At 35.6% G+C, this 12,255-nt stretch overlaps 1 protein-coding gene across 1 annotated transcript in view; it reads right to left on the bottom strand.

Moving 5' to 3' along the window:
• Positions 1 to 705: 705 nt before the first annotated feature.
• The window catches only part of RAB23 (RAB23, member RAS oncogene family), a 38,350-nt gene continuing 26,800 nt past the window's right edge, over positions 706 to 12,255 (bottom strand). The window contains exons 4-7 of the mRNA XM_043591714.1: positions 11,600 to 11,756; positions 9,992 to 10,074; positions 7,564 to 7,656; positions 706 to 5,083 (exon numbers count right to left, since the gene is read on the bottom strand). Of these exons, the coding sequence (XP_043447649.1) occupies positions 4,944 to 5,083; positions 7,564 to 7,656; positions 9,992 to 10,074; positions 11,600 to 11,756 (473 nt within the window). The 3' untranslated portion in view covers positions 706 to 4,943. The remainder of the gene's footprint in view (positions 5,084 to 7,563; positions 7,657 to 9,991; positions 10,075 to 11,599; positions 11,757 to 12,255) is intronic.

Below are 12,255 nucleotides of genomic sequence, written 5' to 3'. Positions count from 1 at the left end.
GAAATACTTGCTTACCCCAAGGTCATGAAGGTATTTCCTGTTCTCTTTTAAAAGCCTTAGTTTTTGCTTTTATTTACATTTAGGTTAATAGTACACTACAAATTACTTTTCAAGGGTAGTATGAGATAAGGCCTGAGATTCAAAATATTGTTATTCCAGCACATTTTCCCTTTCCCCATGGAATTATTGTGGAGTATTTTTAAAAAATCACTTGATAGGGGCACCTGGGTGGCTCAGTTGGTTGAGCATCTGACTTCAACTCAGGTCATGATCTCATGGTTTGTAGGTTCGAGCCCTGTGTCAGGCTCTGCACTGACAAACGCAGAGCCTGCTTCAGATTCTCTCTCCCTCGCTCTTTGCCCCTCCCCCACTCATGCTCACAAACTCTCTCTCAAGAATAACCAAACATAAAAAAAAAATCATTTGATCATATTTGTGTGGGTGTATTTCTGGACTGTATTTGTATTTCAATGATCTATGTGTCTTGTTTACAGTACCCATCCATACCCAAGGTCTTAAAAATCATAGAGACTCAGTCCCTCAACTCTGTTCTTTTCCAAAACTGTTTTAGCTATTGTAGGTTCATCACATAGCTTTTACATAAGCTTGAAATTTTTAGTGAAAAGCCTACTGGGATTTTGACTGCACTGAATCTACAGATCAATTTAGAAAGAGCTGACAACAAAACAATATTGAGTATTCCAATCGTGTATATAATATATCCATTTATTTAAATCTCCTTTAATTTCTCTCAGCAATAAGTATCACACATTTAAATCTTAGGTGTTTGTTTATAATCTGCTGATTAGTGTAACTTATAAATCTGTGTAAAGCCATATGAGGAAATTTCAAGATTGGTATGACATGGTGTTTTTTCTTATACTCTTAATAGAAGAGCAAAGTATCCTCATTACAGTTTTAAAAATAGAAAAATTTGAATAACATTAAATGTACACATTTAATGACAGCACAAAGATAGAATATAAGAGATATAAAGGAATCACACATGCTACAATACAACAACCAAGGAGAAAGCAAATCTAGCCTTTGATTTCTCTTAAACAATTAAAAATAATAGAAATATGTTGAAGTAAATCTGTCACTTAATGTATGAAAAATTGAATTCTAAGAGATATAAGCAATTGGGAAAATAAAAATCTTTTTATGACAACTTCTGCATCCAAACTGGCATTCAGCATGGATAAAATATATTTTTTAAAGATTTTATTTTTAAGTAATCTCTACACAATGTGGGGCTCAAATTTATAACCCCAAGATCAAGAGTCACTGACTCTGCTCTACTGACTGAGTCAGGCAGGTGCCTCTATTTTTTTTATTTAATATTTTCATTTATGAAGATTACTTAACCTCATTAAATGATTTCAGCATTTAATAATCAATATAACCAAGCTTAATCCTTCACCTATGATCTTCTACTTTAATTAAAAATGGCTGGTCAGAATTCCCTTTATATAAACCTTTTATAATGTACTTGAAAATGGTTAACTTATTTCTTTTTGCTTACTAAGTACATAATCCCAATTCAAAAGCTTTTCGTCATGTTTTCTTTAATTTTTTTAGACAAAACTATCAAATAAATATACACTAAAATATGATTAAATCAGTCTTTTAAGATACTTCCCTCCCCGTAATTTCAGATGAGAAATTAGACTTCTGATTGAAAAATAAAGTTATTCTTTATTATTTTAGTTTTCGTTTTAAAATAAATGCATCAAATAAGAAATCAGTATGTTAGAACATTTATAATCTGAAAATGTTCTTAGCAGTAATTCCTCCATAAAATATAACTGCATATATAAAGCAGTATCAAATCCATATATATATACATATATATTAGATAGTAAAGTATAATGAGAAGATAGCACATCTTTTTATGTCTGGACTATATGAAAATTAATAGTTATAAAATGGGATAGAAAATGGCTTTGCTGCTAACTAGTATGCGACTGACAAACTTCTCTCACATCTTCGTTCTCCTTTTTCTCAAAAACAGGGAGGGAAAAATAATACCTCCATAGAGTTGCAAAGATTAAATTATTGTTTGCAAGGTACTTTGTATAGTTCCTACCTGATAGTAAGTACTAAATTAATGGCAGCTAATATCATCTTATGGCACTAATAACAACAGAAATACAGTTGATCCTTGAACAACACAGGGACTGGGGCACTGACCCCTGCACAGTGGAAAATACAAGTATAATGACTCCCCAAAAGTTAATAGCCTACAATTGACTGAAAGCCCTACGAATAAAATAGACTATTAACAAATATTTTGTATGTTGTATGTATTGTATATTGTATTCTTACAATAAGCAAGCCAGAGAAAAGAAAAGGTTATTAAGAAAACCGTAAGGAAGAAAAATACAGTGTTGTATTTTACAGTATTGTAAAAAAATCATGTAAGTGGACCCACACAGCTCAAACTGGTGTTGTTCAAAGTTCAATGGTATATTGCCTCACATGAGCTATTCTGTATGCTATTTAATTCAGTAGACTGACTGAAAGAGAAAGGGAAACTTGAGGAACTCTGCAATATGGCAATTATCCCACAGCTATGTGTCTGTATACTAAAAACCAGCCATAATGTAAAAATGCACAAACAACATCCTGGAGTCTTACACAGTTTTTTCTTTAGCATCCATAGCTCATTAGAAATTAATGGTTATTTAAGAGAATTAAGGGTCTCAAGAAAAAAATTAATGTCAACTTTGAAGGCTTTAGAATTAAACTGAGGAAGCATTTAACATATCATTTGTGACTGATTTTCAGACGTACTTAGTTATTTAAAATGACCAATTATGGTTAGGTTTAAAATACACAAGTGCAAATAAAAATTCAAATGTGTAACAAAGATCTCTCTTCGGTTCTTATGAAAAGAAAAAAGGACAAAACTAAGTATGTAAAATTATATTACAAATATCAGGAAACTTCAACAATCATCAGAGATTATACAGAAAACTAGCAAACTCTTTCCCACACACATTTAATTAATCTGAAATAGAACACATGTGAACATATTACATACATGATTTTCTTTGGCTACTAAAGACCACAAAACAATTCGCCACAAAATATATTTTGTGCAAAATAAAGAGACCGTATTTTAAGAGAGAAAAAAAGGAAAGATGAATCATTAACAGGGTACCCATTGTTAGGCACTGAGTTTGTTTCCCCCAACACCTATCCCACTGCCAGCAATGGGTGTGGAGACAACTGGTGACATAAAAATTAACTTGTTATATTACTTTAAAATAGATAATGCCAGATTGTTTCAGTATTATGAAAAGGCAAACATTCACTCTTGACCACTTACTAAGGACTTGCCCCAGAAATTTCTATTATCTTCTTAATAGTAATCTGGACAGAGGGAGGAGGACGGTGCGGATGGAAAACTTTGAGACAGAGAGAGAGAAAACATACAAAAGAAATACATATAACATTATGCATATAGTACAAATAATGAAAAACGACTTTGACACATTTTCCAAAAAAAGTTATTTTTACATATCTTGAAATCCTGTAAAAACCAGGTAGATAGCAAGGGTTAAAAACAAAGTCACTGATGAATGATAATCACTTTTTAACAGAGTTCATGCAGTTATCTTAGTTGGAAAGCTCCTGTCCCAAGTCACAAAATTTATGCTGTCACATGATTACATATGAAAATCGTTTCTTAAAAGAAATTATTTTGTATTTGGTGTTAACAGAGCTCTTGAGAAAGTGCTATACAAACCGAAGTTTATAGAAATTTTTAAGTGATAATCTTAAAATACCATACAAAATGCGTAAACGAAAAGATGCTTTAGAGTTGCAGGGCATTATAAAATCCATAATGCAGATTAAGACCAAAGATCATTTCTTCTGCATTTAAAAACATTATTAGCACAATCTTAAAAGTTCAAAATTGCGTTTCAGTCAGCAGCGAAAGGTACTGGAAGTACCACCGCACTTCACAGGACCTAAGGGATAACTGCAGGTGCACTGTGACCTGGCCAGCACAAGCTCACCGCACTTATGGATGGACGTAGGAGAGAGATTTTGCAACAGGTCTCACCTGGGAGATATTCTAGCATTAAAACATTTATACTCGACTTGTATCTACTCTGTCAGAGAGGGAAACTGCTTTTAAAAGACATTATAAACAATATAAATTCTGATAGTAAAGCACTGTAAAAATTAGGTATGATATATTTGGCACAAAGCACTTTTAAAATCTGAGCTCATTTTGCAAAATATATGTCTGGAATTTCTTATTTGAAAATAAAAACTTTTAACATACACACAATGTGTAAATGATTTTATGAATGAATTAGATTCTATGTTTCCTTAAATACTGAGCATACCGTCAGTATATTTCAGTACCAGATGTCTGCATGCATACCTCCACATTCTAAATTATACAGATATTGCACAAGTAACATTGCCAAAATACACCCCAATGCAGTCTGGCAAGATTTAGAGCTTACCTTTCAATATTATTTTTTTGTAAGTATTCAGATTCAGTACTACTTTCCAAAAAGCTATATGACCAACTTCAGAAAAAGAACGCTTGCTATCTTTCCTTGACCCATAATATTAAAATCTGTACCAACATATTTAGGCATTTCAGTTATGTTTTCCAGCATTTCAAATTCAGCAAAACCTGTTTTTTGACACTTCTTATGGACCATTCCTTCAAAAACAGGAGAAGCTTCGTCTGATGCAAAAAAATTAAAACAAGTCCACAAGGCAGGAATTTTTCCACCAAAGATGTCACTCCATCTGAAAAGCACTGCAGAACAGTATTTAAGTCTGTCAACTTTCAGAGAGCCATTAGGTGCAAAGTCTGCTAAAAAAAAAAACTTGTAACATACCACGACAGCTGGATGTGTTTCTTACGGAATTGCACAATACAATTCAACTTTTTTGCTCCCTAAAACATTTTAGGGTATGCTACAGCTGCTAAAAGGATTTCTGTTTTTCTTGGTCCTCTGTTTGTTGGGTCTAAGATTGATGACATCTCCACCATTAAGGGTACTTGAATTTTGACCTGAGTGACTTCCACCAGATGTATTAAAGACACCTGTATAAATTGAGAGAAAGCACAGAGAATGGCACTGATGCAGCTCAGGGTTACCAAATGTAAACTGTGCATCCAGTTTCTTAGTAAGTCCATAATATGTTCAGTATTTATAATTTTAAGCTTTTGTTTTCATTTCATTTATTATTTTTTTAAACTCTGATCTTTTTTTTTAAGTAAACATGGGGCTTGAACTCACAATCCTGAGATCAAGAGTCACCTGCTCTACCAACTAAGCCATCCAATTCATTTTTAATAGCCAATATACATCATTCAAAGTTCAAAGGATACAAAAAAAGGATTACAATGAAGTCTCCCTTTCACATCTCCAGATTACCTTCCCTAATGCATGCATGTTTTATCACTTTTCCTATGTATCCTTCCAAAAATATTTTATGCATATGTAAGCAAAAATGCACATATATATACTTCTTTCCTTCCATGACTACCAAAATAGTGATGAACTATATACACTGCTCTGCATTTTTTCACTAACAATCCATTTCTGAAATTTGGGACCAGTAAATATGATAATTTTAATAAATTCACTTATTATCTTTTACATTGTATAATTTCCTCAAGAATACCAGATCTGTAGGTGACAACAGTATTTGTGAGATTTTATGTTAATAAAAACACTGCATATATAAAAGCAGGTTGTAATGTAAAATTTTCCTATTTGGCTAAAACAACAACAAAATGGTCTATAGATAATTAAAGTGATGAGTAGATAAAAGGATGAAATAAAAGAAAATGTTTAACTATTAGAGTTTCCATTTTGAACTGTGCTGGTCTTAAAATGTAATCTCCAATTTCTAAACTACTTAGTGGGGGGCGGGGGGAGTTGGATAGAATGCAGATATGAAGTCCTTAAGAGACTACACAGAAACTTAAGAAACAAGGGCGCCTGGGGTACCTAGATGGCTCAGTCAGCAGAGCATCCGACTTCAGGTCAGGTCATGATCTTGCAGTTCATGAGTTCGAGCCCCTCATCAGGCTTGCTGCTCTCAGTGCATAGCCTGCTTCAGATCTTCTGTCCCCTGCGCTCTCTGTCCCTCTACAACTTGTGATCTCTCTCTCAAAAATAAATACAACATTTAAAACAAAACAAAACAGGGCGCCTGGGTGGCTCAGTCGGTTAAGCATCCGACTTTGGCTCAGGTCATGATCTCACAGTTCGTGGGTTCAAGCCCCAGGTCAGGCTCTGTGCTGACAGCTCAGAGCCTGGAACCTATTTCAGATTCTGTGTCTCCCTCTCTCTCTGCCCCTTCCCTGTTCATGCTCTGTCTCTGTCTCAAGAATAAATAAACATTAAAAAAAAATTTAAACAAAACAAAACAAAACAGGGGCGCCTGGGTGACTCATTCAGTTAAGCGTCCAACTCTTGATTTGGGCTCAGGTCATGGTCTCGCAGTTTTTGAGATCAAGCCCCAAGTTGGGCTCTGTGCTGAGAGCCCCTCCCCTGCTCACACTCACATGCATGTGCACTCTCTCTCTCTCTCTCTCTCAAATTAAATAAACATTAAAAAAAAAAAGGCCTTAGAAACAGAAAATTTGGTTCTCAACTTCTTGGAAGCCAAAGCAACAAGCAAGAAGACATGGTCAGTCAGTTATTGTTACAGAGCAGACAATACACTTGTTCTTCAGGAAATGCTAAACTGTGCAGGCATTTAGCATTAAAAATAAAATTAGTAAAGTGTATGGAGACAGTACAAGTACAGAACATGTGTTAAGAGTTTCTTTATTTATAGAACAGACCATTTTAAAAAGTCTTTATCTCTGTTCTCCTAAAATATAAAATGAATTTAGAAAATTCAATAGTTAAAAAAAAATCTTTTAACTCAATATACCTTTTAATATGAGACCTGATACTAAGTTTAAAAATTGCACCTGAGGGGTGCACCTGAGTGGCTCAGCTGGTTAAGTGTCTGACTTCGGCTCAGGTCATGATCTGGCAGTTTGTGAGTTCGAGCCCCGCATTGGGCTCTGTGCTGACAGCTTGGAGCCTGGAGCCTGCTTCAGATTCTGTCTCCTTCTCTCTCTGCCCCTCCCCCACTTGCAGTCTGTATCTCTCTCTCTCAAAAATAAACATTAAAAAAAATTTTTTTAATTGCTTACCTAATACTTCCTAATCACATTTTTTTAAGAAAGGAATATATTGTATTAAAAAATAGTAAATATGGGGCACCTGGGTGGCTCAATCAGTTAGGAGTCTGACTGGGGCTGTGCTCATGTCATGATCTCTCAGCTCATGAATTCAAACCCAGTATCCAGCTCTGTGCTGACAGCTCAGAGACCCTGGAGCCTACTTTGGATTCTGTCTTCCCCTCTCTCTGCCCCTCCCCCACTCATGCTCTGTCTCTCTCTCTCAAAAATAAACACTAAAAAAATTTTTTTTAATTAAAAAAATAGTAAATATGATAATAATGAATGAAAATAAATTTACCAGGTAAACATGGGACTAAAACTTTCTGAGTACTTACCAATTTTGTTACTACTTGAATGCATTAATTCTGGATCCTCAGCTATTTGCTGTTTGAGTTTCTGAAGATATTTTTCAGCCAAATATTTAAATACTAAAATAAAAACAAAAACAATAATCTTACCAGGTCAATATAATTTCTGCATGTAAAATCTATTATTTTATATCACTCACTATAATACTTTATACTACATTTACTTTATTTTTGAAATATTTATATTCTTTTATTAATCCTTACTAAACACATTTAAAATTAAAGTATACAATCTAGGGGGGGGCACAGGTGGCTCAGTTGGTTAAGTGACCAACTCTTGCTTTACTTATTTTGAGAGAGAAAGGGGGAGAGAAAACGAGTGAGGGAGGGGCATTGAGAGAGGGAGAGAGAGAGAATCCCAAACAGGCTCCACGCTGTCAGCACAGAGCCCAATGCAGGGCCCAAATTCACCAACTGCAAGATCATGACCCAAGTCGAAATCAAGGATCAGACGCTTAACCCACTCAGCCACCCGGGTGCCCCAAGCGTCCAACTCTTGATTTCAGCTCAGTTCATGATTTCATGGTCATGAGATGAATGAAGCCTCATGTTGGGATTCTCTCTCTCCTCTCTCTTTGCCCCTCCCCTGCTTGCAGGTACGCTATCTCTCTCTCAAAATAAATAAATAAACATTAAAAAAAGTATACAATCTAGTTCAAAAATTTCAACTTTTAAAAATTATTTGAACAATACCTAAGAAAATGGTAATACTAATATATATATGGCATTTTATTGGTAAAGAAATGAAATACTTGTAGTCATTAGTTTTGGTACTCGAATAGGGATCAGCTTCAGCAGCACTACACTAACTCAGTCTTGAAAAGATGTCCCCTTTCTTTAGATGAAAAAAACAATAATCAACGATGCAACAATCAAATTGCAATCTAATAAAGTAAGTAGCAATTCTGGAATGAGAAAAATAACAGTCATCTTTCTCTAATCTCACTTTCTTAAACTGGGAAATAGTATTAAACAAATTAAGGTCAGAGGTGCCTGGCTGGCTCTGTCGGTAGAGCACAAGACTCTTGATCTTAGAGTCATGAGTTCGAGCCCCACATTGGGCGTAGAGGTTACTTAAAAAACAAAACACCACATCAAATTAAGGCCATTACAACTACCTAATGGAATATGCACTATTGTGGAGTTCTCAATTCAATAACTTTAAGAGGTATGCATGAAAAACGCATACATGTATACATACATATACGCAGTTACATATTTATTTTTTTAATTTTTTTAGAGTTTATTTATTTTGAGAGAGACAGAGACAGCATGAGCAGGGGAGAGAGAGGGAGAGAGAGGGAGAGAGAGGGAGAGAGAGGGAGGGAGAGGGAGAGAGAGGGAGGGAGAGGGAGGGAGACGGAGAGAGAGGGAGGGAGAGGGAGGGAGAGGGAGGGAGAGGGAGGGAGAGGGAGGGAGAGGGAGAGAGAGGGAGGGAGAGGGAGAGAGAGGGAGAGAGAGGGAGAGAGAGGGAGGGAGAGGGAGGGAGAGGGAGGGAGAGGGAGAGAGAGAGAGAGAGAGAGAGAGAGAGAGAGAGAGAGAGAGAATCTCAAGCAGCCTCCACACTGTTGGTGCAGAGCTCAGCACGGGGCTGAAACTCATGAAACTGAGGATCATGACCTGAGCTGAAATGGAAAGCCTGATGCTTAACCGACTGAGCCACCCAGACTCAGTTATATTTTTAACTGAACCACCCAGTTATATTTTTAAAGGTAAAAAACAAAACAAAACCCAATGGAGTTTTGCTATAGAGAGCAACAACTATTCAAAGACATCAGTAAAGGGGCACCTGGGTGGCTTAGTTAAGCATTCAATTCTTGGTTTCAATGTCACGGTTTCATGAGCTCAAGTCCCACATTAAGCTCCACACTAACAGTGCAGTGTCTGCTTGGGATTCTCTGTCTCTGTCGCTCTCTGCCCCTCCCCCACTTGCACTGTCTCTGTCCCTCTCAAAATAAACAAACTTTAAAGAATTAATAATAAAAAAGAAAGACATTAGTAAATAAGGATTCTAAGAAGCATCATCATGCCTTTAAATTTTACTTAATGATAGGGGCGCCTGGGTGGCTCAGTAGGTTAAGCATCCGACTCCGACTCAGGTCATGATCTCACAGTCCATGAGTTCTAAGCCTTGCATCCAGCTCTGTGCTGACAGCTCAGAGCCTGGAGCCTGCTTCGGATTCTGTGTCTCCCTTTCTGTAACCCTCCCCCGTTCATGCTCTGTCTCAAAAATAAGTAAACATTAAAAAAAATTTTTTTTTTAATTTTACTTAATGATAGGTGATAAGAAAATTCTGTTCGCATTAAATATGATTTCCAAACAATACAACCAAAAAACCATAAGCAGAATAAAACAAACTTCCTGCTATTAATTTTTTTTAAAAAGGCAGTTTACCTTCAGTCACATTTAGATCTTCTTTCACTGATGTTCTGTAGAATCTTAGCTTTAACTTTTTTGCCAGTGCCTCAGCTTCCTCACTATATATAAATTAAAAGAAAAAAAGTGCTTACAAAGGTACTTTCTGATAGCTTGTTTTAAAAAATCATATTTATTTACTGAATACAGCTTGAGGTGGGGGGGGGGGGGGGTGAGACCTTCCAGACCAGTTCAAAGCTATGTTCTCAGTACCTGAGCAGAATTTTTAGTTTTCAGTACTCTTGTAGAATAAATACCATTATGCTGTCACTTCTATAGTCCCAAACTCTAGGCTTAAAATAGCTAAATATCACTTTTTTAATATAATACTTAATTTTCTCCCTTGTCTTTAAAAACATTTGAATTTAACTGCACCCTGATAATCTTACACTGCACTCCCTTCTTCACTCTTGCTCACTATGAAACCACTTTGCTGACAAAGCCAAAGTTACTGTATTAACAACTGTGTCTACAAGAGGGGACTCCTAACTATAGTTTTATTATGACTCCTGATCTTAGTTTTATTAAGACTGTAGTAGCTCTACTCTAAAATGGTTCTCAAGGATTCCACCCCATGCCTCACCCTCCTCCTGGTCTTCACATCCTTGTATAGTTTCCTCCCCCACTGGAATCGAGGTTGGTCTGTGTCTGTGTGATCAATAACACACAGAAGTGACAGCAGGTGACTTCTGAGACTAGGTCATAAGAGACATGATGGCTTCTGCTTTGCTCTGTCTTGAATCATGGGATTGGGGGAAGCCAGTTGTTATGTTGTGACAACACTCAAGCAGCCCTGGGGAGGTCCACATGGCAAAGAGCTAAGGCCTCCTGATAACGGTCAAGTGATGAGCCAACATGGAAGTAGGTCCTCCAATCCCCAGTCAAGCCTTTAGATGACTACAGTCCTCAGCAACATCTTGACTGTAACCTCATGAAAAACCTGAACCAAAACCACCTAGTTAAGCCACTCCCAAATTCCTGACCCAAAGAAACTGTGAAATAACAAATTTTTGTTGTTTTAAGCCGTAAGTTTTGGATTAATTTGTTACACAGCAACAGATAACTAATATAAGAACATACAAAAAAAATAAGGTAAAAACCAAGCAAAGATTTTCAAAGCTAGCAAAAAGTTAACAACATGATGTACAAATACTTATAGAATTATCTAGATGCTCTGTTCACAAATTTGAGCCTACTTCTGAATATACAAAACAACATGAATCTGAACTACTTACCCATTTAAACTCATCCACACAGGATAGCTCCATGCTTTAGATATTAAAATATACAGGGATGTTTTTCTTAACATTCTTATTATATCTAGATTTGACTTAACATCAAGCGCTGGATTTGTGGTATAAGACATAAGACTAGAATTCTAAAAGGGCCTTCAAAATTTATTCCTTTAATTTGTCCTACTTATGACTTAGCGCAAACCCAAACTGATCACGCAGAATAGTGCACAGAAAATTTTAAGTATAAGGGTCTCTATAAAACCTCTCCTAAATTTTTTAAATGTATGTATAAATTAGAACAGGTTTTAACTGTATAGAATTACCACCTCCCCCTCAAAAGTGGACACCTTACTTCTTTATACAAGAGTCATCCAAGAGATCAATCTTGTTTTGCACAAGCACAGTTGGTATATCTCCAACTTCAGCTACGACTTTCTCTCTCCAACTGGAAATTGCTTCAAAAGATTCCCTGTCTGTGGTAGAAAATACAAGCACACAAGCCTGGGCTCCTGTAAGGTCACAAAATAAAAATGTTATTTACATTAATGAAACAATCCTATATTTAAACAATTTTTTTAATTGAAGTATAATGAAGATACAATGTTATATTAGCTTTAGGTGTATCAAGACAATTTTATGTAAATAAATATTGAGCTCATCTTTGTAGCATTCCACTTATTTTTAACATTTAAACTCTATTTTCCAATTCAAAGAACCAGTGGTTCTCAAAATTATGTACAAGTCTCAAAACTATATTCTTGTTAACTGGAATTTAAATAAAAACTTGGAAGAAAAAAAATTCTCTAGAGAGAATGGTAAACTAAGTATGAATGATAGGCTGTTGCCAAGTTCTTCCTGTTAATATCTATCATTTGCTTAATTTCTTTTAGCACATATTTAAGAAAAATCTATGAGGAAAAAGTCATAATTTTCTCATTGTATTAACTTTTTAAAAAATATGTATTATTTTATTTCAGTAGAATACCAGTGATGTTAAGGAACACGATT

This window comes from Prionailurus bengalensis, chromosome B2 (assembly GCF_016509475.1).
Source record: "Prionailurus bengalensis isolate Pbe53 chromosome B2, Fcat_Pben_1.1_paternal_pri, whole genome shotgun sequence".
Lineage (NCBI taxonomy): Eukaryota > Metazoa > Chordata > Mammalia > Carnivora > Felidae > Prionailurus > Prionailurus bengalensis.
This window is presented reverse-complemented; position numbering and strand designations above follow the sequence as displayed.